We start from the raw sequence: 19,087 nt of genomic DNA, 5'->3' as shown, positions 1-19,087 counted from the left end.
CCTTAATCCAGCTGTTTTCCCTAAAACTGGTTAGTTAAATATATTTATACATTTTTATTTTGTATTTATGCCATTAAAAATGATTTAATGTAAATATGAAACTAAATAATAATAAATAGGAATATTTTACATATACGTTTAAAATTAGTTCTAATAACTGTTTAGAATGATCATACTGTATTAGGATAATTAATACAATTTTAAAAAGACAATTATATTATTAAAACACAATTCATCTACACAAACATTTTTAACCCTATCTGTGCGTTTTAAAATCAACACAGCGTCTTGCTTCGTCAACAACGTGGTCACGTGATATCACACCCATTTACGGACGTTAGTGACATTTCCCCTCACTCTTTGTTTTGACTTAATGACACAATAAAGGCTCGAGTCGGGTTCGGTGGTTGGAGGCGTTCAAGTTTGAAGCGTGGCTGCGTTGGTGGTGTGTTAAGTAGGTAGTGTTGTCTTTTTTTTTTTTTCTTTTTTTCTTTTTTTTTTTAAAACTTCATCCTGCAAGGAGGCAATGAGTGTGAACCTGCCGGACTTGGGACCGAAAACGAGGGAAGAAGGCAATGCTGCAATGTGCAATGGAAAAGCATCTTCAGCTTGCTCTCTGCCAGCAATCTTCACCGGGCAAAACAAGTACCATGCACACAAAACCTTAGAGGACATGCTGGTTCCATACAGGAGTGGAGGTACAGTGTTTCATTTGGTGACACGATGACCGTTTTGAATAAGCATCCAATGTCAACGTTCTCCTTAATAAAACAATAATTTTAGATTACCGGCTGAAGTTCCCTGCGATCAGCGAGGAACCAAAGACTTATGAACTGACAAAAAACCTCAAAATTAAAAATCTAAAGAGACAAAACGGTGACCTACAGCTGGAGCTGGTGGTAGTCAAGACGCAGTCCAAAGTGATGAAAAATGTCCTCCATCGACACACGGTGGCAGTGCAGGAATACCAACGATTAGAAGGCAATTTATCTCAGGTTGGTGACATCGATTCGTGTATCTCTATCTCTCCCCCACCCCCTCTATAACTCATTCACGTTTCAGTATTATTAATTATGTAAGTGTACAAATAAGTTAACCGCTAGTGTAAATAGCAAAATATATGATCAACAAAACTCATATCGTAAAATGCGTATCAGTATTTCGAGATTTTAAGGACAATTATTTCACAAACATTTTGGAAAATGAATAATTTAGTTTTAGTAAAATAATTTAGTAAAAAAATCATCATAATATTTTGCCATGCGTTTGGGACAACACTGTTACAGATACTCAGGCACCTGGGAAACCCATCCATCCATCCATCCATCCATCCATCCATTTTCTGAGCCGCTTCTCCTCACTAGGGTCGCGGGCGTGCTGGAGCCTATCCCAGCTGTCATCGGGCAGGAGGCGGGGTACACCCTGAACTGGTTGCCAGCCAATCGCAGGGCACATAGGAACAAACAACCATTCGCACTCACAGTCATGCCTACGGGCAATTTAGAGTCTCCAATTCATGCATGTTTTTGGTATGTGGGGGGAAACCGGAGTACCCGGAGAAAACCCACGCAGGCACAGAGAGAACATGCAAACTCCACACAGGCGGGGCCGGGGATTGAACCCGGGTCCTCAGAACTGTGAGGCTGACGCTCTAACCAGTCGCCCACCGTGCCGCCCCTGAGAAACATATTTCAAAAATATTGCTGTTTAGATCTGTTACAATTCAATAAAGTGAATTTATTTGAAGAATAATTTCGTTTTGTGTTACTCCTAATTAAAGTGGCAGGGTTGCAAATCAATGCTAATGTAGAGTTTTTGGTCAAGCGTACATGCTAGCTGTGGAAGCTGCAATGCTAACTAGTTAAAAACAAATGTAACTACAGTGTATTTATAATACAAAAGTTTTATATTGTCTTTCTGATTACAGTAAAGGGGTTGTATTGGTTTAAGCGGAATGCATTCCAACCACAATACGCAATTCCAACTCGAAAACAGGCCAGAAGTCGCCCTCCCGAAACTACACGGAGTTAAGACAGCGGTTTTGGAGTCACTGAAGTCGACAGAAAGAACGACTGACCCCTACATATGTAACCATAGAGCATATCACTGGCATCGGTCCAGAATCTTTAACCTTTAACCAAATTAGGTTAATTTAATATTTTTTCACAAATTTATGCAATTGGTCAGTCCCTTCGTGTGTATGTTGTTTTTTCAAATTATTCACCAGTATCAAGTGTAAAAATGGCTTGCGCTCTTTCACAATGCAATGTTAATGACTCAACAAAAGTTTTTTGAGTCTCCTGAAAAGTGATGGCTTTGGAGATGTGAGGTTTCCGCTGAAACCAGCAAAAGTAATATGATTTGAAATATGTGCGTTAACAAAATCCTACCAAAAAGCTGATGGAAAACCTATTTTATCTGTTCATCCATCCATTTTCTACACCATGGTCGCAGGATGCTGGAGCCTATCCCAGTTTACTTTGGGCATAAGGCAAACTACACCCTGAACTGGTCGCCAGTCAGTCACAGGGCACATACAGAGACGATAATCATTCACACGCACATTCACACCATCACTGAGTGGGAACTTAACTCACGCGGCCCGCACCTAAGTCAGCTGAATCGACCACTGCACCATCAGTGACTACTCACTTTATTTACTTACACCTTGAAGTCTCGCCGCCCTTTGCACAATGGTCATTGCACCGGACTATTGCAATATTAGTCATTTAAACTGCTCTAAGTGCTAGAGAACTCTACATCTTTTGCACAATTGTCAAAAAATATATATATGTACCGGCATTACCAGATAACTATTAACCCTTTATTGCTCAGTGACTGTTTTTTGTCAATGTCTTTATGTCTCAATAGTGTTCTCTGTCAATTGACTGTCTGTTGTCGTACTAGAGCGGCTCCAACTACCGGAGACAAATTCCTGGTGTGTTTTTTGGACATACTTGACAAATAAAGATGATTCTGATTCTGATTTGTTGTAATATTTAAATTGTCCATCAAGCGGGAGGGTCGAGAAAAAAAAAGTTTTTTCATTTAAGGAGGTGCTCAAGAGCTATTTGGTAGACTGTCATTCCAGAAATTGAAAAAAAAAAAAAAAAAAAAAAAAAATATATATATATAAATGAGTGTTTGTCTACATGCGATTGGCTGGCGACCAGTTCAGGGTGTACCCTGCCTCTCGCCCGAAGATAGCTGGGATAGGCTCCAGCACACCCGCAACCCTTGTGAGGAAAAGCGATACAGAAGATGGATGGATGGAGATATACACATATATATATATATATATATATGTGTATATCTCTCTCTATATATATATACACATATATATATATATATATATATATATATATATGTGTATATCTCTATATATATATATATACACATATATATATATATAGAGATATACACATATATATATATATATATATATATATATATATATATATATACACATATATATATATATAGAGATATACACATATATATATATATATATATAGAGAGATATACACATATATATATGTATATATATATATATATATATATATATGTATATATGTATATATATATTTTTATATATATACACACACACACACACACACACACACAGTGTTGTGAAAAAGTGTTTACCCCTTTCCTGATTTCTTATTTTTCTCTTCGATGTTTCCCATCATCAAGCAAATTTAAATATTAGTAAAAGACAACACAAGTACACAGAAAATTCAGTTTTTAAATGAAGGTTTTTATTATTAAGTGAGGAAAAAAACCTACATGGCCCTGTGTGAAGAAGCGATTGCCCCCTAAACCTAGTAACTGGTTGGGCCACTCTTAGCAGCAACCATTGTAATCAAGCGTTCATTTTGTTTTTTTTCAGCCATTCAGAGGTGGACTTGCTGGTTTGTTTTGGATCATTGTCCTGCTGCAGAACCCAAGTTTGTTTCAGCTTGAGGTCACGAACAGATGGCCGGACATTCTCCTTCAGGATTTTTTAGTAGACAGCAGAATTCATGGTACCTTTTCCATTTACCGTATTTTCACGACCATAAGGTGCACCGTATTAAAAGGCGCAGTCTCAGTTACAGGGCCTATTTCTGTATTTAACACATACATAAGGCGCACCGTATTATTGGACGCAGGCATGGTAAAACATAGGCTAGCTTAAAACATACAGTAGCATGCATGCACGCGAAAACAATGTTTTTAAAAAGGCAGCGGGAGCAAAACTGAGTTTGGTTGTACTTTATTGAATTATTTAACAATGTACTCACGTTATTTTTGATCAATCCTCATCCACAAATCCATCGTCCTCATGTTCTATATCCCAAATGAACAGCTGGGCAAGTTCTCAATCAAACACGCCAGGTTCGAGTCAGTCTCGTTGCCGTGCGGCTCCTCAGAAATGATACCGGCTTTTACGAAAGCTCGAACAACAGTGCAAGTAGACACGTTAGCTCAAGCATCCACAATCCATTCACAAATTGTGGCATAACTCGCCCGGCGCTGCCTCCTCGTCTTAGTAAAGCTGTGTTCGCCATCTGTCATCCACTGCTCCCACGCCGCTCGCAACTTCACTTTGAACGCCCTGTTTACACCGACGTCCAGCGGTTGGAGTTCATTAATCCATTGCTCGAGTTGGTCTTCCAACTCGGGCCACCTCGCCTTGTTTCCGCGTTTTGTTTTTCTTTTTTTCTCAGCTTCGGCTTCTTGACTTGGCGAAGCTCGATTTCCTGCTTCCTCCACTTGCGAACCATGGATTCGTTGATCTTGAATTCTCTCGTGGCTGTTCGATTCCCATGTTCCTTCGCATAACTGATAGCTTGCAGTTTAAACTGTGCTTCGTAAGCGTGCCGCCCCTAATTTTGTTTATACTAGGCATTACGGTAATAGGTCGCCAACTCGCGGTGAAAGCCATCTTCAAAATAAAAGCTTCCCAATCATACGGACATCAGCGCTCTTCGGTTAAGGAATGCAACCAGCAAAGTTAATTTTAATCTTGAGATACATTAAAAAATGTAGTGTATTTGATATCTTAGGAAAAATAAATGGTAAATGGACTGCACTTATATAGCACTTTATCTACATCATCACAGTGCCCAAAGCGCTTTACAAAGCCTCACATTCACACACACATTCATAAACCAAGGGGCGACTGCTGCCATGCTATGCGCTGCCAGGCCCACTGGGAGCAAATTAGGGTTCAGTGGACACTTCGACATGCAGACAGTCGTAGCAGGGATTCGAACCTGTTCTACCTACTGAGCCAAAGCCACCCCAACATAATCCCCTTGGTATCGCAAGACAAGTTCAGATCTGTGTGACAGACCACCAAGGTCTCCACTAAAAGAGGTTTGATGCACACAAGGCGCGCCGCATTATAAGGCGACCCGTCCATTTTGGAGAAAATTTACGACTTTTAAGTGCATCATATGGTCGTGAAAATACGGTAAATCATCCAGGTCCTGAAGTAGAAAAACAGCCCCCGACCATCACACTACCACCACCATATTTTACTGTTGGTATGTTATTATGTTATGTTATGTTTTTTTTCAGAAATGCAATGTTACTTTTACGGCAGAGGTCATGGGACACACACCTTCCAAAAAGTTCAACTTTTGTCTTGTCAGGTGACACAGTATTTTCCCAAAAGTCTTGGGGATCATCAAGATGTCTTTGGGCATAATTGATACGAGCCTTAATGTTATTTTTGTGCAGCACTGGTTTTCGTCTTGGCATTCTGTCTCTTTCTTATGGTGGAGTCATGTACACTGACCTTAACTGAGGCAAGTGAGGCGTGCAGTTCTTTGGATGTTGTTGTGGGGTCTCTGGGGACCTCTTGGATGAGTCGTTGTTGTGCTCTTGGAGTAATTTGGGTCGGCCGGCCACTCCTGGGAAGGTTCACCACTGTTCTATGGTTTTGCCATTTGTGGATAATGGCTCTCAATGTGGTTCCTTCGGGTCCCAAAGCTTTAGAAATGGCTTTATACCCTTTTCTACACAGATAGATCTCAATTACTTTCTTTTTCATTTGTTCCTGAATTTCTTTGGCTTGCTAACTTATTCCCAGTCGCCATTGCTACACCTGCCCAACAATGCACACACACACACGCACACACGTACCTCACATGATCACTTCCTCAGTAGCGCAACTCCGCCCCACTCATGCGGAGTTGTGCACACACACACAAATGCCACACACACACTGAGCTCCGCCACATTGACGTCAGACAATACCCATAACAACCTTCGTGATTGAACGGTTGATCGTGATTGACGGATTGGGCACCCCTGCTCTAAATTAACAATAGAATGTGAGTGTCTGTGGGTTGTTTCTCATTCTGTCCTGCAAATGGCTACCAGTATAAGCATGACGTGAATGAAGCCAAGTGCTTTAGAAAATGGATGGATGGGCACTGCTCTGTATTAAATATAAAATGTATATCTGGTAGGCTACAATTAACACATTCACTGCCATTGATGGCTTTAGAAGTCAAATATCCATGTTAGCTGGGAAGGCTGGCAGTGAATAAGTTAAGTGACATACACAGAAACATACACACAGCTTCACCCTTGTCTTTGATCAATCCAGGGTTCCTCATGTGTTTTTGACACCTTGTATGATATCAGACAAAAATGCATATCTCAATACATTTTCCTAGATACAAGATCAGCACATCAACGAGGTCAAGGGCATGCGAAACTTGCTCAGGAAGACGCGCTCCAGCTGTGACGTGCTGGCAAAGAAGCTGCAGGACTCCGAGAAGGAGTTGTTGGACTCAAAAGACAAGATCCTGCAGCTCGAATTGCAGATCCTACATAATCCCTCCATGCTGGAAAAGGAAGAGCTCAGTTGCAGGTTGGATGAGGCTACCATAGATCTGAAGGAGAAAAACAAGCGGATATGGGTATGTTTAGGAGCAGCATATGGCTCATGAGGTAGAGTACCAGACTGGATATCAGCACTAAAGAATGGGTGTGATAGGTAGAAAAACTGTAAATCACTTAACCACAAATTAGTACAATGTGAATGTTCTCAATCATCCAGACTCAGATCGTTTTATTGGACGAGGAAGCATATTCGGTAACTTAAACCTTTGTTTGTTCCCTGTAAAAAGCTAGTAGTGCAGCCACACTGTCATCAAGGAGACTAGATCCAATAAGTGTAGCAATGTGGCTGATAGGTGATGATGTCACTTGGTTGTAAAATCTATTAAATGTGGAATGTGATTGATTTGGGAAGGGATGAAATAAGAGAATTGTAGTCACTGGGGGATAGTTCATTACTTACCCAATAGACAAAGCTTAATATCCAGGACACACTAATCTATACAGTTGTGCTGAAAATATTTTGAGCATGACTATAAAAAGGAACATTCTGCTTTTTTGTCTTGACTGTCTGACATGAAATGAAATCAGACTAAACATTTACTGTTTTAGGTCAATTAGTATTACCAACATTATTTCTATTTGCTAAATTCCAGATTAGTGAGACAAGGATTTTTTTTGGACAAATATACATAATAGACAATACAGTCATGCACGACTGTATTTTAACCAGTGATGCGACGTCAGGGCGGCAAGGCTTCTCTGCTGGCCTAAAGACTTATCAGAAGCTCTGAGCTACATTTACAACCTCAATTGTAATATTTGTTCCTTAAAATTGCATTAATTTATTCCCAACTTTAAATTTATTCTCTTCATTTCATGCTTCCAGTAGTGTATTTGGATTTTGGAGTTTTTTCTCCAATACATTTTCAACCTCGATGTGCTGCAATGTCAAACTAATCTTCCCAGGGCCTTTAGAATAAGTAGTGATGGCCTTTGTAATTTAAGATATCAGCAATGGGACTATTTGTTTAACCAATCTAGATTTCAAATGTATCCTGATCGGGCCAGCCTGGCCCTCGATGACGTCAGTCCTCTGATTGGTTGGTCAGAGCAAAACTTAGTACAGCCAATTTTGACTAGCAAAAGACATCTGTAACTTCTTCTTCTTTTCCTTGCGGCTTGTCCCATTAGGGGTCGCCACAGCACGTCATCCTTTTCCATGAGAGCCTATCTCCTGCATCCTCCTCTCGAACACCAACTGCCATCATGTCTTCCCTCACGACATCCATCAACCTTCTCTTTGGTCTTCCTCTAGCTCTCTTGCCTGGCAGCTCCATCCTCATCATCCTTCTACCAATATACTCACTATTTCTCCTCTGGACGTGTCCAAACCATTGAAGTCTGCTCTCTCTAACTTTGTCTCCAAAACATCGAACCTTGGCTGTCCCTCTGATGAGCTCATTTCTAATTTTATCCAACCTGGTCACTCCAAGAGCGACCCTCAACATCTTCATTTCCGCCACCTCCAGCTCTGCTTCCTGTTGTCTCTTCAGTGCCACTGTCTCTAATCCATACATCATGGCTGGCCTCACCACTGTTTTATAAACTTTGCCCTTCATCCTAGCAGAGACTCTTCTGTCACATAACACACCTGAAACCTTCCTCCACCTGTTCCAACCTGCTTGGACCCGTTTCTTCACTTCCTGACCACACTCACCATTGCTCTGGACGGTTGACCCCAAGTATTTAAAATCCTCTACCCTTGCTATCTCTTCTCCCTGTAGCCTCATTCTTCCCCCACCACCCCTCTCATTCATGCACATATATTCTGTTTTATTTCGGCTAATCTTCATTCCTCTTCTTTCCAGTGCATGCCTCCATCTTTCTAACTGTTCCTCCACCTGCTCCCTGCTTTCACTGCAGATCACAATGTCATCTGCAAACATCATGGTCCATGGGGATTCCAGTCTAACCTCATCTATCAGCCTATCCATCACCACTGCAAAAAGGAAGGGGCTCAGGGCTGATCCCTGATGCAGTCCCACGTCCACCTTAAATTCTTCTGTCACACCTACAGCACACCTCACCGCTGTTCTGCTGCCCTCGTACATGTCCTGTATTATTCTAACATACTTCTCTGCCACTCCAGACTTCCGCATGCAGTACCACAATTCCTCTCTGGGTACTCTGTCATAGGCTTTCTCTAGATCTACAAAGACACAATGTAGTTCCTTCTGACCTTCTCTGTACTTTTCCATCAACATCCACAAGGCAAATAATGCATCTGTGGTACTCTTTCTAGGGATGAAACCATACTGTTGCTCGCAAATACTCACTTCTGTCCTGATTCTAGCCTCCACTACTCTTTCCCATAACTTCATTGTGTGGCTCATCAACTTTATTCCTCTATAGTTGCCACAGCTCTGCACATCACCTTTGTTCTTAAAAATGGGCACCAGTACACTTTTCCTCCATTCCTCAGGCATCTTCTCACGCACTAGAATTCTATTGAACAAGCTGGTCAAAAACTCCACAGCCACCTCTCGTAGATGCTTCCATACCTCCACAGGAATGTCATTAGGACCAACTGCCTTTCCATTTTTCATTCTCTTTAATGCCTTTCTAACTTCCCCCTTACTAATCATTGCCACTTCCTGGTCCACCACACTTGCCTCTTCTGCTCTCCCTTCTCTATCATTTTCCTCATTCATCAACTCCTCGAAGTATTCTTTCCATCTAGCTAGCACACTGCTGGCACCAGTCAACATATTTCCATCTCTATCCTTATTCACCCTAACCTGCTGCACATCCTTCCCATCTCTATCCCTCTGTCTGGCCAGCCTGTATAGATCCTTTTCTCCTTCTTTAGTGTCCAACCTGCCATACATGTCATCCATCATATGCCTCTTGTTTTGCCTTTGCCACCTCTACCTTTGCCCTGTGTCGCATCTCAATGTATTCCTTTCGCCTCTCCTCGGTCCTCTCAGTGTCCCACTTCTTCTTAGCTAACCTTTTTCCTTGTATGATTTCCTGTACTGTGAGGTTCCACCACCAAGTCTCCTTCTCTCCTTTCCTGCCAGAAGATACACCAAGTACTCTCCTGCCTGCTTCTCTGATCACCTTGGCTGCAGTGGTCCAGTCTTCTGGAAGCTCCTCCCGTCCACCGAGAGCCTGTATCACCTCTTCCCGAAAAGCTGCACAACACTCGTCCTGTCTCAGCTTCCACCACATGGTTCTCTTCTTTGCCTTTGTCTTCCTAATTTTCCTCCCCACCACCAGAGTCATCTTACACACCACCATCCTATGCTGTCTAACCACACTCTCCCCTACCACTACCTTACAGTTGGTAACCTCCTTCAGATTACAACATCTGCACAAGATGTAATCCACCTGTGTGCTTCTACCTCCGCTCTTGTAGGTCACCCTATGTTCGTGCCTCTTCTGGAAAAAAGTGTTCACTACAGCCATTTGCATCCTTGTTGCAAAGTCTACCACCATCTGTCCCTCCAAGTTCCTTTCCTGGATGCCGTACTTACCCATCAGTTCTTCATCACCCCTATTACCTTCACCAACATGTCCATTACAATCTGCACCAATTATGACTCTCTCTCTGTCTGGGATGCTCAGAACTACATCATCTAGCTCCTTCCAGAATTTCTCTTTCACCTCTAGGTCACATCCTACCTGTGGGGCATAGCCACTAATCACGTTACACATAACACCCTCAATTTCAAATTTCAGCCTCATCACTCGATCTGACACTCTTTTCACCTCCAAGACATTCTTTGCCAACTCTTCTTTTAAAATAAGCCCGACTCCATTTCTCTTCCCATCTACACCATGGTAAAATAATTTAAACCCTGACCCTAAACTTCTAGCCTTACTGCCTTTCCACCTGGTCTCCTGGACACACAATATATCAACCTTTCTCCTAATCATCATGTCAACCAACTCCCGAGATTTTCCTGTCATAATCCCAACATTCAAAGTCCCCACATTCAGTTCTAGGCTCTGTGTTTTCCTCTTCTCTTTCTGCCGAAGAACCCGCTTTCCACCTCTTCTGCTTCTTTGACTTCGACCCACAGTAGCTGAATTTCCAACGGCGCCCTGCAGGTTGACGGCGCCGGTGGCGGACGTTGTTAACCCGGGCCACGTATGGAATTCTTTGGATGAACTCTCATATTTGTTTGGCAAGGTTTTAAGCCGGATGCCCTTCCTGACGCAACCCTCTGCATTTATCCGGGCTTGGGACCGGCCTACAGTTTGCACTGACTTGTGCCCCCCATAGGGCTGCATTAAAAGACATCTGTAACAATCTGCACATATTCATACCTTTACTAATGAATGGAATTTACTAATGTAACAAGGGCGGCTGTGGCTCAGTATGGAGAGCGGGTCGTCCAGTGACCGAAGGGTAACTGGTTTGAATCCCGGATCTGACTGTCCGCATGTCGAAGTGTTCTTGGGCAAGACACTGAACTCTAATTTGCTCCCAGTGGGCCTGACAGCGCCTTGCATGGCAGCAGTCGCCCGTTGGTGTTTGAATGGGTGCATGTGAGGCTTTGGAAAGTGCTTTGGGCACTGTGATAGTGTAGATAAAGCGCTATATAAAGTGCAGTCCATTTACCATTTGGGTGGCTGTGGCTCAGTTGGTAAAGCAGGTTGTCCAGTGATGGAAAGGTTGTTTGTTCAAATCCTGGCTACGACTGTTCGCATGTCGAAGTGTTCTATGGCAAGACACTGAACCCTAATTTGCTCCCAGTGGGCCTGGCAGCGCCTTGCATGGCAGCAGTCGCCCATTGGTGTATGAATGTGTGTGTGAGTGGGTGAATGTGAGGTTTTGTAAAGCGCTTTGGGCACTGTGATCGTGTCGATAGACCGCTATATGCAGTGGGTACGGAAAGTATTCAGACGGCCATAAATTTTTTCGCTCTTTTTTATATTGCAGCCATTTGCTAAAATCATTTACGTTCATTTTTTCCACATTAATGTACACACAGCACCCCGTATTGACAGAAAAAAACGGAATTGTTGAAATTTTTGCAGATTTATTCAAAAAGAAAAACTGAAATATCACACAGCCATATAAGTATTCAGACCCTTTGCTCAGTATTTAGTAGAAGGACCCTTTTGAGCTAATACAGCCATGAGTCTTTTGGGGAATGATGAGTTTTTCACACCTGGATTTGGGGATCATCTGCCTTTCCTCCTTGCATATCCTCTCCAGTTCTGTCAGGTTGGATGGTGAACGTTGGTGGGCAGCCATTTTCAGGTCTTCCCAGAGATGCTCAATTGGGTTTAAGTCAGGGCTCTGGCTGGGCCATTCAAAAACAGTCACAGAGTTTTTCTGAAGCCAGTCCTTCGGTATTTTTGCTGTGTGCTTAGGGTAATTGTCTTTTTTGAAGGTGAACCTTCGGCCCAGTCTGAGGTTCTAAGCACTCTGGAGAAGGTTTTCATCCAGGATATCCATGTACTTGGCCGCATTCATCTTTTCTTCAATTGCAACCAGTCTCCCTGTCCCTGCGGCTGAAAAACACCCCCACCGCATGATGCTGCCACCACCATGCTTCACTGTTGGGAGTGTATTGGATACGTGATATTTTCTCCGGGTACTCCGGTTTCCTCCCACATCCCAAAAACACGTGTGGTAGGTTGATTGACGACTCTAAATTGCCCGTAGGTGTGAATGTGAGTGTGAATGGGTGTTCGTTTATATGTGCCCTGCAATTGGCTGGCGACCAGTTCAGGGTGTACCCCACTTCTCGCCCGAAGATAGCTGGGATAGGCTCCAGCACACCCGCGACCCTAGTGAGGATAAGCGGCACAGAAAATTGATGGAATTTTTATCTTGGTCTCATCAGACCAGAGAATCTTATTTCTCACCATCTTGGAGTCTTTCAGGTGTTTTTTAGCAAACCCCATGCAGGCTTTCATGTGACTTGCACTGAGGAGAGGCTTCAGTCGGGCCACTCTGCTGTAAAGCCCCTACTGGTGGAGGGCTGCAGTGATGGTTGACTTTCTAGAACTTTCTCCCATCTCCCGACTGCATCTCTGGAGCTCAGCCACATTGATCTTTGGGTTCTTCTTTACTTTTCTCACCGAGGCTCTTCTCCCCCAATTGCTCAGTTTGGCCGGATGGCCAGCTCTAGGAAGGGTTCTGGTCATCCCAAACCTCTTCCATTTCAGGATTATGGAGCCCACTGTGCTCTTAGGAACCTTAAGTGGAGCAGAAATGTTTTTGTAACATTGGCCACATCTGTGCCTTGCCACAATTCGGTCTCTGAGCTCTTCAGGCAGTTCCTTTGACCTCATGGTTCTCATTTGCTCTGACATGCAGATGTCCAATCAGTATAATCAAACAGAGCTGGACTCCAATGAAGGTGTAGAACCATTTTAAGGATGATCAGAAGAAATGGACGACACCAGAGTTAAATATATGAGTGTCTGTCATGAACGGAACAGAGGATAGGACCCAAAAATGCACGACTCCAAAACAAATGGACAGTTTCCAAAAAGAAAGGTTTAATAGACGGGCATAGGTCGGTACACAGGCAGGCAATCCAAGAAAGGCAACAGTATCCAAAAATATGAGGCAAAGAGGCAAGGTCGATAATCGGAACAGGGTCAAGTCTTACTGTGAGTCTGTGACGTGGAAACAAGGAATGCTGGAACGCGACGACAAGGTACAACGAACTGGCAACGAGAGGGAATGAGACACGAGGTTAAATACAAGGGGTGATTAGGTTGAACGAGGCACAGGTGGTGAAGATGCTCACAGGAGCAGGTGTGTGAGGACAAAATCCGGAACACACACACGACAGTGTCACAGCAAAGGGTCTGAATACTTATGGTGTGTGATATTTCAGTTTAGTCACTGATGCTGTAGTGGTACACTCGCCTGACTTTGGTGCAGGCGGCGTGGGTTCAGTTCCCACTCAGTGACGGTGTGAATGTGAGTGCGAATGGTTGTCCGTGTCTATATGTGCGCTGCGACTGACTGGCGACCAGTTCAGGGTGTAGTCCGCCTTTTGCCCGAAGTCAGCTGGGATAGGCTCCAGCGTCCCGCGACCCTAACTAGGATAAGCGGTGTTGAAAATGGATGGATGGATGGATAGATGGATATTTCAGTTTTTCTTTTTTAATAAATCAGCAAAAATGTCAACAATTACTGTTTTTTCTCTCAATATGGGGTGCTGTGTGTACGTTAATGTGGAAAAAAATTAACTTAAATGATTTTAGCAAATGGCTGCAATATAACAAAGAGCAAAACATTTATGGCCGTCTGAATACATTCCGTACCCACTCTAAGTGCAGTCCATTTACCATTTAATCTCTTTATCGCTTGTTTACACATTTGTTTTGTCATGTTATTAGATAAATATTTACTCTGAACTGCTCCAAATGATGTCTGTTGCATGCTTTTATACTGGCTTTAAAAAGTCTACACACGTGTGTTAAATTGCCAGGTTTTTGTGATATAAAGAAATTAGTTTTGGAAATGAGAATAATTTCAAACCTTTTTTCACCCATTATTGGGACTTCTGACCTGTACAACTCAACTAACTAAAAAATATATTTTAAGTGGAAAAACAAAACATAACTTGGTTGCATAAATATGCACACCCTGAAACTAAATAGTGTTTCCACACCGGAACTTTATTTATTTGGGGTTCATCAGTAGAGCTTTAAATGGTGGCAGGTGTGTGCTGACCCCCTTTATACAGGAGTTTAAATGTGAGTAGCTCTGAACATAGCCATATTCCGACAGCCACATTCTGAGTTATGAAGGTGTGCACTAGTATCATGCGACCAATTATCTGAGTTGTTAATTTTAAATCCCCCTCTCAAAAAGGTGTCCCTTTTAAGGAGAAATGACAACTTTTGGAGATGGCTGTGGAGGGGTTTCCATACATTGCAAAGGCCTGGTGCAGCCCCCTGATTTGGGACACAGTTCTTCATAACCATCCCTAAAAGTTTATTTCGGCTCCCCATCATTTATCAGACATGAAAAACTACTGGAGGAGAGATTGATCTGTACTTTGTGAACAGGTGCACACATTGATGTTGAACAAGTGTACAAATGATTATTGTGGTTATTACTCACTTTCAATTGTATAATTTGTTACAGGAATTAGAGAGGAATAACAAGTTGCTTCAAAGCACACTCCATCGCCACATAGCAGAAGAGCAAAAAAAGCTGTCCAAGACCAACGATGTGTTCTACTGTCTGCAAGCACGAGTTTATGAGTTAACCAAAGAAATTCAAGTAAGTTAAAAACAGTTGTGTGCTTCATATTAAATTCTAGATACCCCATTTATTGGGATACGTGTAATTTCAGCTTGATTACACTGAAATCTGATTCCCAGCCTTCTAATATATCCATCCATCCATTTTCTGAGCCGCTTATCCTCACAAGGGTTGCGGGAGTGCTGGAGCCTATCCCAGCTATCATCGGGCAGGAGGCGGGGTGCACCCGAACTGGTTGCCAGCTAATCGCAGGGCACACATAAACAAACAACCAATCGCACTCACGTTCACACCTACGGGCAATTTAGAGTCTTCAATTAACCTACCATGCTGACAGTTAAAATCATATAATACTGTATATTGGTGTTGTTTTATTCAAACAGGAACGACAGAAAGAACTGGATCACCACAACCTACCTGCTCTCAGATTCCAACATTTGGCATACAAAAAAGGTACAGTATCTTAGTACATCTCCACTTTGGTGGTGTTATTAGGTGAGACTGTTATGTCGATTCATTTTTAATTTGTAGAAACATTTGACAAGATGGTCCAGACTGATGAAATAGTCTCTACACCCAGTGAGGATGGGAGTCCGGTCAAGTCGGATTCTTCCGAGCCTGACGATGAGTTGCAAAAATGGCTGAGATCAACCAGCACAGTATGTGATTCTAATAACTAAAGGTTGAGTTTGGGCTTACCTTTTAAAAATTAAATGTGATGCACTTTTTAACCCACATCAAATATATGCTTGCCATTCGTGTAGCTAATGAATAGAATGTTGATGACTGTTGTTGACTGTTTTCCAGGATAATGTACCAATGGGGTCGTTAGCAGTTAAATACCTTAAGAGGAATGTGGAGCAAAGGGAGAAATTTACAGGTAAGCCAATAATGCTACCAATATCACACTGTGCTCAACATAAATAGACCCTAACAGATTAGTTAGTTTTGAATAAATATTTGCATTTTACACTACAAAATACTCCAACAATTGTGGGCTATTGATTTCCAAAGAGATTTGTCACTGTGCACACACAAACTACTTTAATGTTGCACTTTTTAATTCAACCACAGGCGAGTCTAATCATCAGTGGAATTCTTAAAATAATTCGCTGAGGAAAAAGAAACGTTTACTTTTCCAAGGGAGTCACACTCATTTACTTAACACTACATAGCAGGCATTTCAAACTTCTCAGAATACAAAACAAGACCAAAGGTAGCATCAATGCGGTACAGAGCTCTGCCAAGGCTGAACAGTTGTACCCCAAGTTTAGATCAGCATCAACTTATACTGTACATTCATACAGTATGCAAAACAGTTGCAGTATGTTGTTTCTGGCTTGAAAAATAAGTGGAAATTCTTTGTATTGGCACCTTTAAGCAAATGCAAATGGGTTGTTCCTTTGCCGATGCTCCAACTTTGCACAAAATGGGGAAACACACCTCAAATTCCTCAAAAAGTGGCCGGAGCAATGATTTACTAGGCTAAACAGAATTATTTGAGAGGAGGCCTTTATTTGTGGAAATTAGTTGCCCGAGCAATGTTTTACCACGAGGCAAAACAATACCACGTTAATGTTTCTTTGAGAAGAGGCCTTTATTTGCTAAAAAAATAAATTAAGAAATGCTTGTATAAGGACTGCTGTCCGTCGGGGTCGTTTGATTGAAATCATTGAATCAAACAAACAAAATCATCATTTAAATCAAACTCAGTTAAAATGATAAAATATTTGATTATTTAATCCAATTAAAATGTAATCTAATTTGACACTAATCAGAGACACAATATTGCATGAAACAAAACAATGAATCTGTAATTGAATGGGTGTGATACCAATGTACTGGCTCTCATGAATCTTGTAAACTGTACTGCACGGAACATGTGTATTGCTTGTATAAGAACTTGTACCGGTCTGCATATTCATCCATCCATTTTCTGAACCGCTTATCCTCACTCGGGTCATGGGTGTGCTGGCACCCATCTCAAATGACTTGGGGCGAGAGGCGGGGTACACCCTGAACTGCTCGGTCTGCATATGAACTGGATGATATACATTATTATTAATTATCACAGTTCTAAGGTTTGAGGTTTGAATCTTGTCTCCGGCCTTCCTGCGTGTAGTTTGCATGTTCTCCCGCTGCTTGTGTGGCTTTTCTCCGGGTACTTGGGCTTTCTCTGACATTCTAAAAACATGCTTCTTTGGGTAATTGGCATAGGGCCTAAACAGCCACGCTGTAAACATAGACCAAATCCTTGTGTAGTGAACTGGAGAAAAGTGAACAACTTTGTGGAAACATGACTAGTAATAGTAATTACAGCTACTTAGTGGCACTGCCCCTTGAGGTGAGGGTACGGTGACTTCGGTAATTGAGACACGGTGGAGGCCACTGTATAAGGATACTGTGTATGGTCAGCAGTTTGAGGTGGTTTTTGAAATATCACACAAACAACCAAGCCGGAGACAGTTCTTAGTGCACCAAATATTTTACTTTTGTTCATTTTGCCCTTCAAATATATATTTTAAAATAACCCCACAAAAAACTCTGTTTCAGACTTTAAGGAAATCCCTGATCGCCAAATGGCAGGAGACTGCGGTGAAAGAAACAAGGTAACAGAGGCTTCACAGGAGCCTGTAGACGAGGACCAGGATCAGGATTGGACGCAACAATGTCCAGGCTCATGCATATTTGCTCACACTATCGTCACAACACCACCTCAACAAAAAGGACACAAACACATCCAATTTCGCCGTAAGTACGCGTTCACACCAGTGACTAAAAATCTGCATTTGGGGAAACCAGCCTACAGCGGTTTGGACCAGAGGTCACTTGACAGTCAGACTCTTAGACACTCACCAAGTTGGAAATCAGTCATCAATACAGAAGAAGAAGAAGCCCCTCAATATGACTGCCCGGCTACCCAAATGGAGCTAGGTCCTTTTACCTCAAATCATGATGACAATTTTGAGTCTCCCAGTGGTTCACACACATGGAGTTGATATTTCTACATGTTGAACAGTGTTGCGAAGTCTCCTCATTCAGCAAAGTCGTAATTGGCTCTCTTAAATGTAGCTAGAAGTTGTTGTGACCTTCATTTACATATTTGTTTGCATTTGGATTTGTTAAAATCCAAATAATTTTGATACTTGTAAGAGCAGACTGTTCTGTCGCGTTCCAGCATAACTTTATAAAACATGTTGGCATGACAACTAAACACATGTAGTAGGGTGGGACAGAACATAAATCATAATTTCCCGAAATGTTTTTGTACAACTGCCTCAAAAGTAAAATAAAACTTCAATCCCTCATCATTTGTTACATCTTGTGCAATGTCAGCTAACAACTTGAGACTTCAGGTCAGTTAGCATACAATATTTAGTTTTTTTTGTGACACTACCACAGAAGGATAACAATGATTGTAAAGAGGGGAAGTATGACAATCATAGAACTCAAAATGAAACTTATTGCAACCAAGAAGGTTTCTGGTTCCTCAGTACAATATTAGGAACACAAGCATCGATATCTTGCCCAAAATAATGTTACCAAGTCGATGCTGTGCCAATATACAATTACAATACAAAACATACTGGTCTGATTCTGGTGGTACACAATGGTTAGCATTTATGGCAATGCTTTGCAAGTAACTTCCGCTTCCCGATTATGTGTCCGTCAGGTGTTTTTAAAGGGTGAGATATTTTACTTTATTTTAGTTTTCAGTCTACAATGCTTAAATTGCTGTTACTTTTGAATGCTTACATTTTTGGAGCCTCCATGAAACATACAGTATCGCTAAGGGCCCCCCACTCTTACATAAATGAATAGGCGAGGCGGAGCGAGGCATGCCGTTGAAACTCTTATTATTAGGATTTATTTAACCAATAACCAATTTATTATTTATTATAATGTGTAGGTCATAGTACATTTTTTTGGTTCATCCTGAAATGTCACCCAAAAGTCCAATATTACTAACTTCTTGTAAGCAGTACATTTCCATGGGGG

The 19,087-nt window shown here is 41.9% G+C and overlaps 1 protein-coding gene across 1 annotated transcript; it reads left to right on the top strand.

Moving 5' to 3' along the window:
• The first annotated feature begins 318 nt into the window (after window positions 1-318).
• Window positions 319-19,076, top strand: LOC133482374 (lebercilin-like protein). The gene is made up of 8 exons (XM_061782437.1): window positions 319-698; window positions 784-995; window positions 6,672-6,917; window positions 14,969-15,106; window positions 15,472-15,541; window positions 15,620-15,747; window positions 15,896-15,968; window positions 17,642-19,076. The coding sequence occupies exons 1-8, from the start codon at window positions 527-529 to the stop codon at window positions 18,085-18,087; spliced, it is 1,485 nt and encodes a 494-aa protein (XP_061638421.1). The 5' UTR covers window positions 319-526; the 3' UTR covers window positions 18,088-19,076.
• The last annotated feature ends 11 nt before the right edge of the window (window positions 19,077-19,087 follow it).

This window comes from Phyllopteryx taeniolatus, chromosome 8, assembly GCF_024500385.1.
Source record: "Phyllopteryx taeniolatus isolate TA_2022b chromosome 8, UOR_Ptae_1.2, whole genome shotgun sequence".
Classification (NCBI taxonomy): Eukaryota; Metazoa; Chordata; class Actinopteri; order Syngnathiformes; family Syngnathidae; genus Phyllopteryx; species Phyllopteryx taeniolatus.
This window is presented reverse-complemented; position numbering and strand designations above follow the sequence as displayed.